We start from the raw sequence: 19,630 nt of genomic DNA on the forward strand, positions 1-19,630 counted from the left end.
TGACCCATCTTCAATGCTCTTACTGAGGGAAGGAGGTTGTTGGCCAAGATCTCGCGATACATGGTCCCATCCATCCTCCCCTCAATACGGTGCAGTCGTCCTGTCCCCTTTGCAGAAAAGCATCCCCAAAGAATGATGTTTCCACCTCCATGCTTCACGGTTGGGATGGTGTTCTTGGGGTTGTACTCATCCTTCTTCTTCCTCCAAACACGGCGAGTGGAGTTTAGACCAAAAAGCTCTATTTTTGTCTCATCAGACCACATGATCTTCTCCCATTCCTCCTCTGGATCATCCAGATGGTCATTGGCAAACTTCAGACGGGCCTGGACATGCGCTGGCTTGAGCAGGGGGACCTTGCGTGCTCTGCAGGATTTTAATCCATGACGGCGTAGTGTGTTACTAATGGTTTTCTTTGAGACTGTGGTCCCAGCTCTCTTCAGGTCATTGACCAGGTCCTGCCGTGTAGTTCTGGGCTGATCCCTCACCTTCCTCATGATCATTGATGCCCCACAAGGTGAGATCTTGCATGGAGCCCCAGAACGAGGTTGATTGATCGTCATCTTGAACTTCTTCCATTTTCTAATAATTGCGCCAACAGTTGTTGCCTTCTCACCAAGCTGCTTGCCTATTGTCCTGTAGCCCATCCCAGCCTTGTGCAGGTCTACAATTTTATCCCTGATGTCCTTACACAGCTCTCTGTCTTGGCCATTGTGGAGAGGTTGGAGTCTGTTTGATTGAGTGTGTTGACAGGTGTCTTTTATACAGGTAACGACTTCAAACAGGTGCAGTTAATACAGGTAATGAGTGGAGAACAGGAGGGCTTCTTAAAGAAAAACTAACAGGTCTGTGAGAGCCTGAATTCTTACTGGTTGGTAGGTGATCAAATACTTATGTCATGCAATAAAATGCAAATTAATTACTTAAAAATCATACAATGTGATTTTCTGGATTTTTGTTTTAGATTCCGTCTCTCACAGTTGAAGTGTACCTATGATATAAATTACAGACCTCTACATGCTTTGTAAGTAGGTAAACCTGCAAAATCGGCAGTGTATCAAATACTTGTTCTCCCCACTGTATATATATACTGAGATCATGTGACACCTAGATTGCACACAGGTGGACTTTATTTAACTAATTAAGTGACTTAGGTAATTGGTTGCACCAGATCTTATTTAGGGGCAAAGGGGGTGAATACATATGCACGCACCACTTTTCCGTTATACATTTTTTAGAATGTTTTTAAACAAGTAATTTTTTTCATTTCACTTCACCAATTTGGACTATTTTGTGTATGTCCATTACATGAAATCCAAATAAAAAAACATTTAAATTACAGGTTGAAATGCAACAAAATAGGAAAAATGGCAAGGGGGATGCATAATTTTGCAAGGCAATGTAACACATCCAGAAATGGCAAAAAAGAACAGTCAGAAAATAAATCTAGGAGAAGTAAAAATAAAATATAAACATAGGTACTAAACTACCTTCATACTTCCATTCGTTTTTTTAAACCGGTACCGGTTACCTTCAGACGAGTCCCGTGACACTTGTGGTGGTCCTAGAGCAAAACGGAGCGCCATCGTGTTCGTGAGAATCTCCCATTTCCACAGTGGGGTCCCATTAGTTTATAGCCCAAACAGTTCAGACGCTACCAAACAGAAGTTGGCACATCGACGGTACCGACTTCAGACGAGTCTCCTGACACTTGTGGGGATCGTAGGGCAAAACGGAGAACACCATCGTGTTCGTGAGAGTCTCCCCCTGTAGGTCAAACTGTACGGACACTAGATGTTTACGGGAGAAGACCGATTTTCAGGATGCATCATGGTCTGACAAACACCACTTTAGCTCTGCCAGCTTTCACCGCAGACGTGGAAGTGCGACACTGGCGGATGCGGTGGATTGAGATGCATCCAATACAAAAAAACATTTATCTTAAACTGACGGATTTATGTTTTTATTTTGTTATGTAACCTCGATTCGGTGTGTCAATCGACTCTAGGGGGTTAAAAAAAGGTCAAATCTGGGATCTGAGAATTTGTTCAATGGTCAAATACATTTTGTCTAGCTTCAAAATGTTTTAACCTATCATGTGGGTATTTGTCAGTCTAAGTATCTAGAAAACTGTCTATGAATTTCAGAGGGGCTATATTTCCCTAGCCCTATACCTCAACTGTACACCAAAATAAGTGGCGGCGATGCCACTTTGCTGAAAAACAAATTCCAGAATGTAGCTTTAAAATCCTGTATAAGAAATCTCCTCACCGCGTAATGTCACTGGCGGTCTGTTCATCTCCTTGGAGATCCGTCATTGAGCTGTCTCCGTTGCTAAGGGGGTCGTCCACACCCATTAGGTCATTGCCGTCGGTAATGTCGTTCATCTCCCGGGCCTTGTTCATGTGAGCCAGTGATGTTACCACGTTGGCCAGCGTGCTCAGGTCGCCCTGACACGGGTCATTCTATGGAGGGGTACAAGGGACAATCAGCACCATTATTAATAATGGAAAAAATGGAAACTACTAATGGAGTCCCAATCCTTTCCCATTGTAAACATTTGTGAATAGATATATTTCCTTCCTTAGATAAGAAACAGATAGAAATACGGTGTCTCCTATTGCCCTGGGAGAGATGGTCTTCACTTATACTGTGCCTCAAGAAAGTATTCATACCCCTTGACTTATTCCACATTTTGTTGTGTTCCAGCCTGAATTCAAAATGTGTTACATATATTTTCTTCTCTCACCCATCTACACACACAATACCCCATAATAACAAAATGAAAACATGTTTTTAGACATTTTTGCTAATTTATTGAAAATAAATTACAGGAGGTGGGTGGTTGGATGGACACATTTTTTTTACATACTACATTTGTAACTTTTTGGCTCTGTGGTATGATCATGGTGATCAATGCTTTGTATGTGTACTTTTTTTTTTTTTACTATCATTTTTGAGTGGTACCCCATGGGTGGATGCGAGCTAACTATGAAATTATGTATTATGTATTATGCCCCCCGTGCTGTAGTTACTAACCGATTCAGGGGATGTGGGGACCAGGATGGTGTTCTCCAGCTTGGGGAATGGCTGCTGGATGTTGAGGAGCATGCTCGACTCCAGCAAACTAGTTGACCTGCAAACACAAACAACACTTCAATTCTACCATCTAATCCCACAGAGATCTCGAAGGTTTACCCTCACCATCCTCTTCATCTGCACTAATCTGGAAAAAAGGTTGAAAGCTAGCCTATTTTGGCTGCGCTTAGACAGGCATATTTTTTCCACTAATTGGTCTTTTGACCAATCACATCAGATCTGTTCACATCAGATCTTTTTCAGAGCTGATCTGATTGGTCAAAATATTAATTAGTGAAAGAAAGATCAGAACTGGGCTACCTGTCTAAACACAGCCAATGTTGAGCTTCCACCATATTGTTTTCACCTATCAAATCTTGTCCAATCAGTGCAGATGAAGTGGAGGAGAGTCCAATTATTACATTTACATTTTACATTTTAGTCATTTAGCAGACGCTCTTATCCAGAGCGACTTACAGGAGCAATTAGGGTTAAGTGCCTTGCTCAAGGGCACATCGACAGATTTTTCGCCTAGTTGGCTCGGGGATTAGAACCAGCGACCTTTCGGTACTGGCACAATGCTCTTAACCACTAAGCTACCTGCCGCCCCCAATTATGAATGATTGAGACTGCTGAAGCAGTGGTTAGTATTCTCATTCCACAAGGGCAAAGGTGCATAAATCCAGTGGACCACAGATTATCCATTATATTGACCAGATTCTCAAGTGGCCACTTTAACAATGAAATAAAATGTCTTTAAAAAATGGAGGGTAGTCGGGAGGAGGCAAGATCAGGTGGGACAATTCTAGCCAATGAGAATTACGTTGCCGGGTTGTCACGTGTCCTACTTATATCAGTACAACCTAAGCATTACGGAACTTCTATTTGATCAAATAAAAAGCCACACGTAGCAAATAAGCAATTACATTTCTTGTTAACCAAATTTGACCTTCTTTTTGACCTCCATACAAAAACTCCTTGCTTGGTGAGCGGAGAAAAATGAAACCGTCACCTGCTGGAGAAGACCGATCTTGGACCCAGTTATCCCTCTCGCTTCACCTCTTCCTCTCCGAGTGGACTCTACGGACTGATTTCTACCTGGGAACCCAGGTGTGTCCACTCTCCAGCCAATCAGTAACATCAATTAATTAATTAGGGCTCACACACACTGGCAACGCATCCCACACAGAGCTTACGGTGGAGTATGCGCTCCGTGCCTTTTGAGGCTGTGTTTAATGTGACCTCATGCACCTATATTCCGCCACTCCAACCCAACTTCCCCAATGAAATACATAGAGTTGGTTTCATCATTTTATGCTGCGTTGGTCTATGTGATGGGGCCATTAAGCCAGCTGCAGTACCTGGCGGTTTCCTTGTAGTACCTGGTGGTTTCCTTGTAGTACCTGGCGGTTTCCTTGTCGGTGACGAAGGTGGGCGTGGCAGCCAGAGGACTACACAGGTTCTTCCTGATGTAGATCTTCTCTGTAGACGCAGCACAGTTGATAGACTTCTCTCTGGATACCTCCACCGGCTTCCTCTCACACTGAACGGCTGAGAGAGAGGAAGAGAACAGTTGAAACTCTAATCCACCTTATGTGCATTTTGTGATCGACTACATTGCAGTCGGACTACACAGAACCAGTGATTTACAAATCACCTTTCTTCCCAAATAACTCCTCATTATGGCTGTGTTTACACAGGCAGCTAAATTCAGATCTTTCGCCAATTAATTTGCATTCTAATATTTTCCTAATATGTAAACAGCAACAAAAAAAACACATGGAATCTGATCTTTTGATTTACAATTCATACCACCTCCATATGGCTGCGTTTACACAGGCAGCTCAATTATTGGCAAAAGATCTGATTGGTCAAAATTGGGCTGCCTATGTAAAAGCAGTCTAAAGCCTTGTTCACATTGCAGGCCTTAATGCTCAGTTTTGTTTTTCAAATCCATTTTGGAATACTGACTGTCCAAACAGCAAGTTACAAGTGACCAGACAGCAGTCATTTGCTGACATGTCTACGCTAGTTGTCATAGTAATGACGGGTGTGTGAGCAGTGGTGTAGGCTGATTGGTGGTGGTGCTCGTGCTTCCAATCACTCAGAAGTTATGTAGCAAGCTAAGGTAAAAACAACGCCTCCCATGGACCTTTCCCAGTTGCTTTGAATGTTAAAAATCATAGTGTAAGAACACTTTTAAAGTTTCAAAGGATAAGATGATCCAACTTTCAAAACGAGTCCTTTTTGGCTAGCCACAGCAGTCAACTAGCTCATAACTAGCTAGCTAGGTAGCTGTTTAGCTTTCTAGCACATTCACTAATTTGTTTGTAAACAATTAACATGCTAGCTAACTACCACATGTTTTTGTCAAAACTCTCAACAGCGTAGCTAGCAAGCAACAAGATACGCCAAATAACAGCAAATAAATCAGATTTGACCGTTCAGACAAGTCGCGTGGCCAGGAATCTGATTTCAAACCACCTTTGTAGGTGGTTTGAAATGTGGCTTGAAATATCTGATTCCATGTGCTTTCTGGAATGAACAGATTTGAATCAGATATGGAATCAAACTGTCAATGTGAACAAGGCTTTACTGGATCTGATTCAAAACCGATCCTCCATATGCAACCTCTGTCTGGACGCTCAGATCAGATTTCTTTGCTCGGAAGTGTATTTTTTGCACATGACATGTCGTTACCATGACAACCATCCCAAAAAAATCACAGTGACAGGAAATTAGCATTGCATCTGTGTGCTACTTCAGAGGCTACATCAGTGAGTGTGGGCAGAAATAAATATTAGATATAGAAATTAAATCAGATTTGCGTTCTTAGAGTGGCTGTGTAAACAGCCATTATGTGATCAATATTAGCGATACTGCACCTCCACTTTGCTCAAACTGATCCCCTCAAACATACTGACTAGTAAGCAACTCAGGGCATTGTGGAACATTGCAGATGTTGACAAACTGACACCATTCCTTAATTAACATGTTAGAGAAGCATGTTTGTTTAACATTATATATTCCTACGTGAACGTCAGTAAGTGATTGGGGCAGATACTCACAGTCCTGTTTCATTCCCAGGACCATGCAGCGCTGCAGTCTGCAGTACTGGCAGCGGTTCCTGTGGTGCTTGTTGATGACACACTCTCCGGACCCCCGGCATGTATAAACCAGGTTCTTCCTGATGCTGCGCTTGAAGAAACCCTTACAGCCCTCACAGCTCACCGCCCCGTAGTGACGTCCTGGGCAAGGAGAAGGGGGGGGGGGGGGGGGGGAGGAGTCAGTCACACAATAAGAAGAGAGGGTGTGTGTACACAAGTTCAAGTGCATGTCATTCCTACCTGAGGCCTTGTCTCCACACACCACACAGTACTCCACCACGGGCTTGGAAAGGGCCTGGTCTGACCCTTCCGTCACAAACTGGAAATACAACGCACACAAAAAGCAAAAGAGGCATTCATATCAAGTGTCAAAGGTACATTTAGGGGCCTGTTTCCCTCACAGATTAAGCATAGTACTGGACTAAATGGACTGTCAATCCTTGCATATAGAGCGCTGTCTAATATGAATTTGAGAGGGGTTACATTTCCCTAACCCTCAGCTGTATACAAAAACAAATGGCAGGGCGGCTGTTTTGCTGAAAAACTATTCCCAGATCGTAGCTTTAATCTGTGCTTGGGGAACCAGAATATTGCGGATAGCAATATTCTGAGTAGATGGTAGTAAGAGACTAGAATATTGGTGGTGCTGGCCGCGGCCTCTACCTGGATCTGCTGGCCGCCCAGGTCAGGGGAGGCAAACAGCAGCTGGTTGACCCCTGAACCGTCTGGGGCCGCCAGGATCACCTTGCCCGGGGACGAGGCCTCTTGTTTGGCTAGGATTACCTTGCCTGCCGTGGAGTAATCTGCGTTAGCCAGGATAAACTGCTGCTTCCCACCAGAACCCTGCTCCAATGCAGTGACGATCTGGATCTTCTGGCCCGTGGACTGGTCTGTCACAATCTGGAAGGAAAGTAGAAGAATCAAGTCAAATGAGAATAACATAAATACTACAGCCAAATGATATTGGGTTAGGATACTGTCTGAAGCCAATATGCTCTATTTGGTATAATCAAATGCTGAAGATGAACAGTATTCTGTTAATAGTGTCCTGTCCCGTACCTTTCCACTGGAATCTAACCCTGATGCTATGTTCTGCTATTTTCTAACCTTGAAGTCATATGAAGCTACTAGTCATGCAGATGTTGACTAATAATAGCCTTGACCTATAGTTTCGGGGTAAGAGATAACCTGAGACATGAATGTCACAGCCATGTATCATGTCAGGAAATGACCGGTCTGTTACATTACCTGGATTCGGTGTCCCATCATGCCACCATCAGCTGACACCAGCTGAATCCTCTGAGTCTGTCCGTCCATGATGCTGATTCTGTTTCCTTCTGCTGCTGCTCACATCAAAGCCCCATGAGGCACATCAAAACTGTGGAGGAAGGAAGGAATGTTTCACAGTTACTGGTTATGCATTGATAATCGATAATAAACATATTTGCATCAGAACAAGGTCTCAGACAGTGAGATGTGTAGAAAATGGGCTTATTAATATCATAGCAAAAACAATTTTTTGGCTTGCTTCGAAAAGATTTGAAAGACCACATCCTGAAATAGACACAATATAGTTGGTCCTAGGCATAAAGGATGGGCCAGTAACAGGTCTATACAATATGAGGACAAACATAGGCCTACATTATTACACGCAGTACTTATGAACGTCAAATGTTCAGGCTGCTGCACAGTCTATGGAGGCTCTAGTTAAGAGAGCCCAGTAAAATTTAGTTTGAGAGCATTTTTTTACTCTCTAAATGGTTAAATGAGTGAGAAATACATGGTCATTGTTGCAATGGTTTGTGGTTGGGCAACATATACTAGCAGCTTAAATCGACATGCTGAATTATTTTCCATATAAAACTACTTTAGATTGCGCTAATTTCCCTAATGTGGAACGTTTGAGTTACTACCTTACACAAGATTGCATTTTCACCCCATAAAATTGAGTGGGATTACACATCCTTTTTACCTCAGATTGGTGATGTTAGAATAAAAGTGTAGTCATCACGATAACATAAGATCAATTACTTAAAAAATATGAATATCTTTGGTGTTGTACCATTGATTTTGTCACACACTGGGGTGCGCAGGACTTACATACAGACCAGTCCAGACCAAACCAGCCACGTAGCGTACGCGAGTGTTGCAAAATAAATGTACACATACATGTTATTCAATCATTTCATCCAAACCGCTCGCACGTGTTTAGCAGCTCTTGGCTTCCAAACATAGCCTACAAGCCACTGATGCATACCTTTAGAATATCTACATTTAAAAAAAAGTATAATAAATCCATGTAATATAGCCAATAAATCCATTATTTATTTTAGACAGGTCTAAAGAAACATGATATGAAGGAAATGTAGTCTATTTCAGAAGAACAGAATAGCATACTCTGAGTTGTCCTTATGTTAGGCCCTGATCTGGCTATGCAATATGGCTGTGGGCTACACTAGTTCATTTAGCGTACAAGATTTTCTTAGAATTTCGTGGTATTATTTGATATTACAGTATGAAGAACACAATTAAAACACAGATGAATAAAATAGAAAGGATATTTTCTCCAAACGATTTCCGAGGGAGTGCGCACGTGGCTTTTCTGTGTTGAGCGGTTATCAAAGAAACAAGTCCTCCTATATGCTTAATTTAGAGTTATTTATGCAACTTCAGTTGTGATACAAATGTTGGGCTATGTGTTATGATTTTTAATACATTCTAAGGCTGCATGATGCGACTATAGATGAGTTGGGGGAAAAAGTCACATGAAAGGCAGACTTGACACCCTTCATCAGTCTCTCATTCAATTTGACAAGCACTTGATAATATTTCACCAGGCCTCGAATTCACGGCGGCATCCGTAATGCCCCATAAAAAATCCATGCCTTTTGCAGCCAAAGTGGCCGTTAAGCCCTTGGGCTGAATATAATAATTATAATTCCCTTCGCCCAGCTGCCAATCACCATTCTCCGAAGCACCTCGCACTCACATGGCTCTATCAGATATCTCAATTTTGATTAGCCAATGCCAGTCACATGATCGGGTCCTTCTCACGGGCATCTCAGCTCCGGAGTAGGCTACAAGTGAAGACTGACACATCAGGGACGCAACGGCAAGCGCCCTTATCTAATTCCGAGGCGCATATTAAATATGTTAGAACTGTACACATTTACTTTTCGTCAGCCAACAAGATGAGTAGGCCTAACGAACAGCAAAAGCACTAGACTATGACAATCTACTACCTATTCTACTGGTCAACTTGTGGGATGCGATAGATCCCAAATTAATATAACCACTTGCATCAAAAAAACGTTTAAAAGCAATGAGGCTAATAAAACAGATCAGAACGTTTAGCTTAAAATGTTGATAAACTATTAGGCTATTCTTCACATTATAAGACCAGCAATGCGCACACGGCACTAGGCTATAAGTGTGAATGTTCCAAAATGCAATCAATTAGCAAACACTGTTCTCAAAAGTGACCGCAAATGCGATTATGATATAAAGGTGCGATTTTGTGGTAAAAATGTCCTTCCCCAAACTTTAAACGCAAACTCTACACCGGTTGTAAAGCGGATTAATGTGCTTAATTTTATTTGGCCACTTTAGTTGTGATACAAACCTTATCAACATATAGGCCAGGCTACATGAGGTGTGCAACTATGAAGAAAAAGTTGCACAAAAAAAAGGCTTTACAAAACCAATACATGGATTTGACAGTCAAACTTAAGTAGCAGCCAACCATTGTCACTGTTAATATCCTATGCCGCGTCATGATTCTTTGAAGTTAACTATCAGAAAAAGTGGCTTGTTCCCTTTTCGTGATGTCAGCCTCCCGAAATCAACATCATACACTCCAATATAGACACTGAACAAAAATATAAATTGTTGGTCCCATGTTTCATGAGCTGAAATAAAAGATCCCAGAAATGTTCCATACGCACAAAAAGCTTGTTTCTCTAAAATGTTGTGCACACATTTGTTAACATCCCTGTAAGTCAGCATTTCTCATTTGCCAAGATGATCCATCCACCTGACAGGTGTGGCATATCAAGAAGCGGATTAAACAGCATGATCATTACACAGATGCACCTTGTGCTGGGGACAATAAAAGGCCACTCTAAAATGTGCAGTTGTCACCCACACAATGCCACAGATGTTTCAGGTTTTGAGGGAGCATGCAATTGGCATGCTGACTGCAGGAATATCCACCAAGAGCTGTTGCCAGAGAATGTAATGTTCATTACTTTACCATTAGCCGCCTCCAACGTCGTTTTAGAGAATTTGGCAGTACGTCCAACCGACCTCACAACTGCAGACCACGTGTATGGCATTTTGTGGGCGAGCGGTTTACTGATGTCAACATTGTGAACAGAGTGCCCCATGGTGGCGATGGGGTTATGGTATGGGCAGGCATAAGCTACGGACAACAAACACAATTGCATTTTATCTATGACAATTTGAATTCAGAGATACTGTGACGCGATCCTGAGGCCCATTTTCGTGCCATTCATCCGCCTCCATCACCTCATTTTTCAGTATGATAATGCACGGTCCCATGTTGCAAGGATCTGTACACAATCGCTGGAAGCTAAAACTGCCCTAGTTCTTCCATGGCCTGCATACTCACCAGACATGCCACCCATTGAGCATGTTTGGGATGCTCTGGATCGACGTGTATGACAGCATGTTCCAGTTCCTGCCAATATCCAACAACTTTGCACAGCCATTGAAGAGTGGGACAACATTCCACAGGCCACAATCAACAGCCTGATCAACTCTATGGGAAGGAGATGGGTCACGATGCATGAGGAAAATGGTGGTCAGACAGATACTGACTGGTTCTCTGATCCACGCCCCTACCTTTTTTTTTTAAAGGTATCTCTGACCAACAGATGCATATCTGTATTCCCAGTCATGTGAAATCGATAGATGAGGGCCTAATGAATTTATTTCAATTTACTGATTTGCTTACATGAACTGTAACTCAGTAAAATCTTTGAAATTGTTGCACGTTGCGTTTCTTTTCTTTTCAGTATAGATAAAAAAAGGTCTCATCTAAACAACCATGTATAGGATATTCCAAGTTTCCGTGTCGCCTTTGAATAGTGCTAGTTTAAACAGCGCTACACCCCAAACTTTTGCCCCCTGTTCTATTGATTTCAACATCATATCGATAGAAGTGATTAACAAAAGAAGTGTTGCGTTACACTTAGCCTACCGCGTTGGCGACCCAATTGAATCAAAATGTAGATGACTGTGTTCTGCAGGTTGTCCTCTAACCAGTGATATAAAAAATACCTCCAGGTCCGTGTGTTTTTTGAGTTGTGGTAGTTTCAACAGCACATATTGATGAGTGATTTATTGCCACTTGTCAAAACAACAGATTTTTTGGTGTGTGTGCGGTTTATAATGTGCTTGTTAAATATATATATATATATATATATATATATATATATATATATATATATATATACACACACACACAAGTAATATGATTACTATTGTGGCACATGTACGTATAGATATATTGAAACATGAAATCTATCACAAACTGTTTCTGCATGTTGGTCATAGATTTGGACAGTTTAAAACTGCTGTTTTGACATTACATGCTGACCAGACCGCACGTGCGCCATCGCGCGAATGTTGATTTTGTTTACCCACACCAGACCCGATCAGGACATGCAGGTTGAAATATCAAAACGAACTCTGAACCAACTATATTAATTTGGGGACAGGTCGAAAAGCATTAAACATTTATGGCAATTTAGCTTGCTAGCTTGCTGTTGCTAGCCAATTCGTCCTGGGATATAAACATTGGGTTGTTATTTTACCTGAAATGCACAAGGTCCTCTACTCCAACAATTAATCCACAGATAAAAGGGTAAACCGAGTTCGCTTCTAGTAATCTCTCCTCCTTCAGGATTCTTCTTTGGACTTTATATGGCGGTTGGCAACCAATTTTAAGGTGCATTACCACCACCAACTGGACTGGAGTGTGGACCACAGTTCATCTTTCAATCACCCACGTGGGAATATGCTCCTAAAAACCAATGAGGAGATGGGAGAGGCGGGACTTGCAGCGCGTCAAAAACAGAACGAAGTTCTATTTTAGCGCCTGGTTCCGCATACGCGAGCGAACAGTGTGGGTGCAATGATTGAATAACATTTTAGTCATTTAGCAGACGCTCTTATCCAGAGCGACTTACAGTTAGTGAGTGCATACATTTTCATACTGGCCCCCCGTGGGAAACGAACACACAACCCTGACGTTGCAAGCGCCATGCTCTACCAACTGAGCTACAGGGGACTAATAAATGTATATGTACATTTATTTTGCAACGCACGCAATGTGGTCAGCATGTTTGGCTATTTATCCAAATGTCTTGTCAACAGCAAGCAGCGAAAGCATAATTTTCAACTTACATTTTTGATATATACATTCAACATTAATTTCCAATGGCATTGTACTTAATCGGGTACAAACGAGTCCAAAACATGCAGTGATTTATTTATTTTGATAACAGAAATCACCAAAACGGGTTTTCCCTGCCTACAATAATAACGTTACATTTGTTTGTGAATATGGGTCAGTTTTACTAGCTAGCAAGCAACATGTTTTGAAATGGCAGCCCAGCCTGGGCACAGGTCCTATGCAGGAATCTAGCTAGGTCGTTAACTGCTACTAATGTGAGCAAACAGGATAGTTAGTCAATGTTGTATAGCCTACTTTTGTTTTGACTTAACTTCGTGAGAGTAGTGGTTGAGCAACTCGGAATTTACATTACATGTTAGCTGACTAGCTAACTATCTATTGCGCACACCGTGGTAGTATTGCACGGCCTAGCATTCTTGTTAGCTAGCTTCAGCCGTCTTCACCAAGCTGAGAAATATCACACAAAATGTAGTTAGTGAATTAGCCTTACATTAATAGCCATGATTGTAAGCACAACAAACACGCTCAGGTCTAGTAACTAACTATATGAAGTCGATACGGAAGATAAAGGTATTTCTTTTCCTGTGGGTGAAAGGTCAACATTGAAGGGTTAAAGCGCGCTAGGGTTCAAGGCCCATACGAAAACGCAGCCAGCGAGTGGCGGGACTTCGCGTTTGACAACAAGGAATCAGAACGCACAAATGTAGCTAGCAATTAAATCAATTTGTTGTTAATACAATACAAACCAACTAGGTGTTCATATTTAAACATCAACTCCGGAAATCGAACCAATTTCTTCGCGCTAGGTAATTTGTTAGCATTCTCATACAGGATTCACACAGCTAGCGAACACGTTTTAGCTAATAACTGGCACACGAATATCTATTTATTGTTTGATTTAGCTAACTACACAATGTCGTTTAGTGCCAAATAACGGTTTCCGTATGGTTTTGATATAATCTCCTTACTTGCCGGTTTTGGTGCACTCTTGGTCCGGAATCGTTAGTTAAGCCTACGAACTAGCTACGTTAGCTAATGGCAGCGTCCCCTCGGGCTGCTGCTGGCTTGGCAAATGTATTCTTCCTTGGGTGATGCATGAGAGTTGACCAACGCGTTGTTTCATGGCAGCTTTTCACGCACAATCCAGTTGTTTTACCTACTGTGCTTTTTTTTACTCGGATTGTGTGTTGTATAGGTAATAAATTAATGTTCTTTTTCTGTCGTTTGCTGCAGGTTCAGAGTTCATGACCTTTTCCCTCAAAACACGTTGTGACGCGCATTAGCTCGAACACCCGGCCATCGCGAGTCGGAAGGTTTCCAAAATGTAGCCTATTCGATTGAATATCACAACTATAGGCTTTTAAGTCAACAAAGTTGTGGCTTTTCTGTGATCCGCTTGACTCTTTTAGACTTTGGTTTTTACACATGCTTGCTTGCTTTGAGTCCTGCTGCATCCTCAGTGCAACCATCTCATTCCAGTGTTACAATTAATGACAATGATGTACATAATGCTGTAGTGTGTCCACTGTCACCTGCTGCTACACAATGTCTTGAGACATTATTTCATCCCTTGCTGCTGGTCAACTGTGTTTAAAGTAACTGTCCAGTGTTTCCAGATTTCTATGAAAAATAATTCAGTTTTCCTTCCAAAAAAATGGTAATTAAGTATGTTAAAAGCAGCTTTTCTATGTTGGAATGGTGTGGGCGTACACCAGTCATTAAATATATTTATGCGAGTAGACCGCTGATTGGCAGCTCATCCTCCTTAGGTGGAAATGACAAGCTTTTTTAAACGGTCTACACCACAATATCGCCCTTGGTTCAAAGTAATGATCAATCATAACATAGATTATTCAGACCTGCAGACCTACTAATCACTTATTAGGGGCTAACAGCAAAGCTGTGAAACCTATTTTTATTCTATGAATAATTTTTTCCTTGACTTAATAAATAATTCAAGCATAGATTGGTAACTTTTTTTCTAATTTGGCACACAAACTAGAGACCATGACTTGGTCAAAAATAATGGCAGAGATTGGCCTATAGGGGGCACTGTTATAAACAGTCTCACTTAAATGCTCATATCTGTCACCCCGTTTCACGTAGAGACTTGAAACTCAAGGACCCATAATAAGGTCTGTCAGGATAGATTTTCCTCCATCTTGGACATTTTTGAAAACCGTTGAAAAACTTCTTCCAAATAACACCAAATTAGGTATGTAGGCCCATGGTACATCTCAATTTAGTTTGAGAAAAGCTAAGGGATTGAATAAGAGATGTCTGAGTTATTGATACATGAGGAAATTAGATTTTACTTGCCCATTTAAATCCTTTGTAAATCCACTCCACAGTGGCCTATCAACTTAAAACTTTTTATGGTCATCAAAGACATTACCATGATGAACCATGTTCAGTTTGGCATTGATACCTTCAAAAAAAAAGGATACTATTAAAGGTCCAATGCAGCAGTTTTTCTTAATATCAAATCATTTCAGTGTACAATTAAGTAACTTACTGTGATTGTTTTCAATTAAAACTGTCAAAAAGAAACACAATTGCTTCTTAGCAAAGAGCAATTTCTCAAGCAAGAATTTTGCTACGACTCTGGGAGTGGTCTGAGTGTGGAGAGGGAAAAAACATGATTTTCCTGTGTTTTATATAGATTTCCACTCTGAGGTTGGAATAATACAGTGAAAATGATGATAATGCCCTTTTAGTGTAAGAGCTGTTTGTAAAGACTGCCTGAAATTTCAGCCTGTTTTGAGGGGGATGGAGTTTTGGCCTGCCTGGTGACATCACCAGGCGGTAAATTAGTTAATATACCAATAAGAGAGTTCCAAACCTCACTGCCAATAACAGCTGGTTTTCATTTTTCCCCTCCCCACTCAAATTTGGCCGCACTGTACCTATAGATGCACATATGCTAATGCACATAAAAAAAAAAAAATCTTATTCTTAAATCAGATTAACTCCAGATTTGGTATATAGACTCGATTAATTAGCTTCTAATGAATTTGTGAATTATAAGTTGCAGCATTGAAATCGGCCACGCTACACCACTAGATGGAACCATGTCACACCAGGGCTATAGGAAATGAACCGATGGACATGGGGCCATGGAATTTGGTATGTAAACTTTAGAAGCTGTGTGAATATAAAGTCACTGCAACCTTAGATGGCTGCACCAGATCAGTTGGTGGCACTATAGATGTCATTGTCACCATAGGATACTAGCGCAATAACTATTAATTAAGTGGATTTTGTCTTATGCAAATTAATGTTCGATTTAAATTATGCAGACGAACAATGTGAAATATAGTGATTAGTATATCTGTATAATCACATTGTTGCCCTGTTATGTGGTCTGAACTTTGTGAAAAGTGGATATTTTTATTCGGGAAAATTAGACAACGGAAGTCCTGCCGGCATTATGGGCGGGCTTTAGGGGGCCTGGACCGCCCTACCGTACCTCCTTGACTTTCCAAATAAAATATTGACATACTGATCATTTATTTGAAGGAGATGCGCACCGACAGAAAGACGCGTCAATCTCCGTTAAAGCATCCGAGCGAGCGAAACAGCGCCCCTCTGTCTCACTAAGTGTAGATCATGTTTTTGATGCTGTCTGGACCAAAAGAGTATGACATGTCATACTGTTTCTGGCCAGACAGCATCAGATACATGGGCTACATATAGAGAGAGGGGCACTGCTCGCTCTCTCGGAAGCTTTCTCCGGTGAATTACAGTGCCTTCGGAAAGTATTCAGACCCCTTGACTTTTTCCACATTTTGTTACATTGCAGCCTTCTAAAATGGAGAAAACAATATATGTCTCATCAATCTACACATAATACCCCATAATGGCAAAGCGAAAACAGGCTTTTAGAAATGTTTGCTAATTTATTAAAAATAAAAAACAAATACCTTATTTACATAAGTATTCAGACCCTTTGCTATGATACACGCAATTGAGCTCAGTGCATCCTGTTTCCATCCTTGAGATGTTTCTACAACTTGATTGGAGTCCACCTGTCGTAAATTCAATTGATTGGACATGGTTTGGAAAGGCACACACCTGTCTATATAAGGTCCCACAGTTGACAGTGCATGTCAGAGCAAAAACCAAGCCAGGAGGTCGAAGGAATTGTCCGTAGAGCTCCAAGACAGGATTGTGTCGCGGCACAGATCTGGGGAAGGGTACCAAAAAATGTCTGCAGCATTGAAGGTCCCCAAGAACACAGTGGCCTCCATCATTCTTAAATGGAAGAAGTTTGAAACCACCAAGACTCTTCCTAGAGCTGGCCACCCGGCCTGAGCAATCGGGGGAGAAGGGCCTTGGTCAGGGAGGTGACCAAGAACCCGATGGTAAAGAAAAATGTTAAGTGTTGGTCCCATGTTTCATGAGCTGAAATAAAAGATCCCAGAAATGTTCCATACACACAAAAAGCTTATTTCTCTCAAATGTAGTGTACACATTTGTTTACATCCCTGTTAGTGAGAATTTCTCATTTGCCAAGATAATCCATCCACCTGAAAGGTGTGGCATATAAAGAAGCTGATTAAACAGCATGATCATTACACAGGTGCACCTTGTGCTAGGGAGACTCTAAAATGTGCAGTTTTGTCACACAACATAATGCCACATATGTCTCAAGTTTTGCAATTGCAAGCGTGCAATTGGCATGCTGACTGCAGGAATGTCCACCAGAGCTCTTACCAGAGAATTTAATGTAAATGTTTCTACCATAAGCCGCCTCCAATGTCATTTTAGAGAATTTGCCAGCACATCCAACCAGCCTCATAACCACAGACCATGTGTAACCATGCCAGCCCAGGACCTCCACATCCGGCTTCTTCACCTGTGGGATCATCTGGGACCAGCCACCCGGACAGCTGATAAAACTGTAGGTTTGCACAACTGAATAATTTCTGCACAAACTGTCAGAAACCGTCTCAGGGAAGCTCATCTGCGTGCTCATCGTCCTCACCAGGGTCTTGACCTGACTGCAGTTCGGCGTTGTAACGGACTTCAGTGGGTAAATGCTAACCTTTGATGGCCACAGGCACGCTGGAGAAGTGTGCTCTTCACAGATGAATCACGGTTTCAACTTTGCCGGGCAGATGGCAGACATCGTGTATGGTGTCGTGTGGGTGAGAGGTTTGCTGATGTCAACGTTGTGAACAGAGTGCCCCATGGTTGTGGTGAGGTTATGGTATGGGCAGGCATAAGCTATGGAAAATGAACACAATTGCATTTTATCTATGTCAATTTGAATGCACAGAGATACTGTGATGAGATCCTGAGGACCATTGTCGTGCCACTCATCCGCTGCCATCACCTCATGTTTCAGCATGATAATGCACGGCCCCATGTTGCAAAGATCTGTACACAGTTCCTTGAAGCTGAAAATGTCCCAGTTCTTCCATGACCTGCATACTCACCAGATATGTCACCCATTGAGCATGTTTGGGATGCTCTGGATCGTCATGTACGACAGTGTGTTCCAGTTCATGACAATATCCAGCAACTTCCCATAGCCATTGGAGAGGAGTGGGACAACATTCCTCAGGCCACAATAAACTCTATGCGAAGGAGATGTATCGTGTTGCATGAGACAAATGGTGGTCACACCCGATACTGACTGGTTTTCTGATCCTCGTCCCTAGCTTTTTTTTAAAGGTATCTGTGACCAACAGATACATATCTGTATTCCAAGTTGTGAAATCCATAGATTAGGGCGTAATGAATTTATTTCAATTTACTGATTTCCTTATATGAACTGTAACTCAGTAAAATCTTTGAATTTGTTACATGTTGCATTAATATTTTTGTTCAGCGTATAACTATCACTTTAGTGTTAGTTTCCTTACATTTGGCATCATTTCATTACATCGTTAGTTTACCTTTCTTTCCTCTGTCAAATTCGTGTGGTTGTTCCAGAGGATTTCTAGAAATAGGTGATCATATTAAGCTAACGTGTTACAAGTTCTGCAATAATTTGGGACATGTAACCTATTTGAATCTTTATGGAACGCAGACCATTCGTAGCAGTTTAAACCTGGAGCTTGGCGCATGGTTCACGACGACTGGACCATTGTCATCGCAGTTCCATGATTAGGATTATTAGGGTAGATTTATAGACTACTATATAGACTACCGTTCAACCCATATTGTACACTTTTCTCACCTTGATGCATTCAAAGATGGCCACACTATACCAGTAGATGCATATTAGCACCTACTGGTATATTTCATTGATTGAGCAATTGAATATGGCAACTTTCAGGATTAATCAAACCACTGTATTTCTTGATTTTACAATATATTTAGTCTGTAAAGGCTCTCCAAATATTTTTGTAATATTCATAAATACTTTTCTAACCCTAAATAATATATAAGATCAGAGTATTTTTAAATCTACCAATTGGTGCTGAAACATGAGGTGATGGTGGTGGAGGAATGGCACGACAATGGGCCTCAGGATCTCGTCACGGTATCTCTGTGGCTTATGCCTGCCCAAACCATATTGCCACCATGGGGCACTCTGTTCACAACATTGACATCAGCAAACCGCTCACCCACACGAGTACATACACGATGTCTGCCATCTGCCCGGTACAGTTGAAACTGGGATTCATCCTTCTCCAGCGTGCCAGTGGCCATCGAAGGTGAGCATTTGCCCACTGAAGTCGGTTACGACTCTGAACTGCAGAAATGTCAAGATCCTGGTGAGGACGATGAGCACGAAGATCAGCTTCCCTGAGACGGTTTCTGACAGTTTTTGCAGAAATTATTCGGTTTTGCAAACCCACAGTTTCATCAGCTTTCCGGGTGGCTGGTCTCAGACAATCCCGCAGGTGAAGAAGCCGGATGTGGAGGTCCTGTGCTGGCCTGGTTACACGTGGTCTGTGGTTGTGAGGCCGGTTGGACATACTGCCAAATTCTCTGTAAAACGACGTTGGAGGCGGCTTATGGTAGAGAAATTAACATTAAATTCTCTGGCAATGGC

The 19,630-nt window shown here is 41.8% G+C and overlaps 1 protein-coding gene across 1 annotated transcript in view; it reads right to left on the minus strand.

Annotated features, from left to right (window-relative positions):
- Positions 1-15,549, minus strand: part of LOC311136729 (nuclear receptor subfamily 2 group C member 1-like) — a 29,865-nt gene extending 14,316 nt beyond the window's left edge. The window contains exons 1-8 of the mRNA XM_084170989.1: positions 13,590-15,549; positions 7,431-7,560; positions 6,846-7,082; positions 6,423-6,501; positions 6,144-6,323; positions 4,437-4,626; positions 3,037-3,133; positions 2,269-2,462 (exon numbers count right to left, since the gene is read on the minus strand). Coding sequence (XP_084027115.1) covers positions 2,269-2,462; positions 3,037-3,133; positions 4,437-4,626; positions 6,144-6,323; positions 6,423-6,501; positions 6,846-7,082; positions 7,431-7,499 — 1,046 coding nt within the window. The 5' untranslated portion in view covers positions 7,500-7,560; positions 13,590-15,549. The remainder of the gene's footprint in view (positions 1-2,268; positions 2,463-3,036; positions 3,134-4,436; positions 4,627-6,143; positions 6,324-6,422; positions 6,502-6,845; positions 7,083-7,430; positions 7,561-13,589) is intronic.
- Between the last annotated feature and the right edge of the window lie 4,081 nt (positions 15,550-19,630).

The sequence above is a fragment of the Coregonus lavaretus genome (assembly GCF_964263955.1).
Source record: "Coregonus lavaretus genome assembly, chromosome: 11".
In the NCBI taxonomy this organism is placed as follows: domain Eukaryota; kingdom Metazoa; phylum Chordata; class Actinopteri; order Salmoniformes; family Salmonidae; genus Coregonus; species Coregonus lavaretus.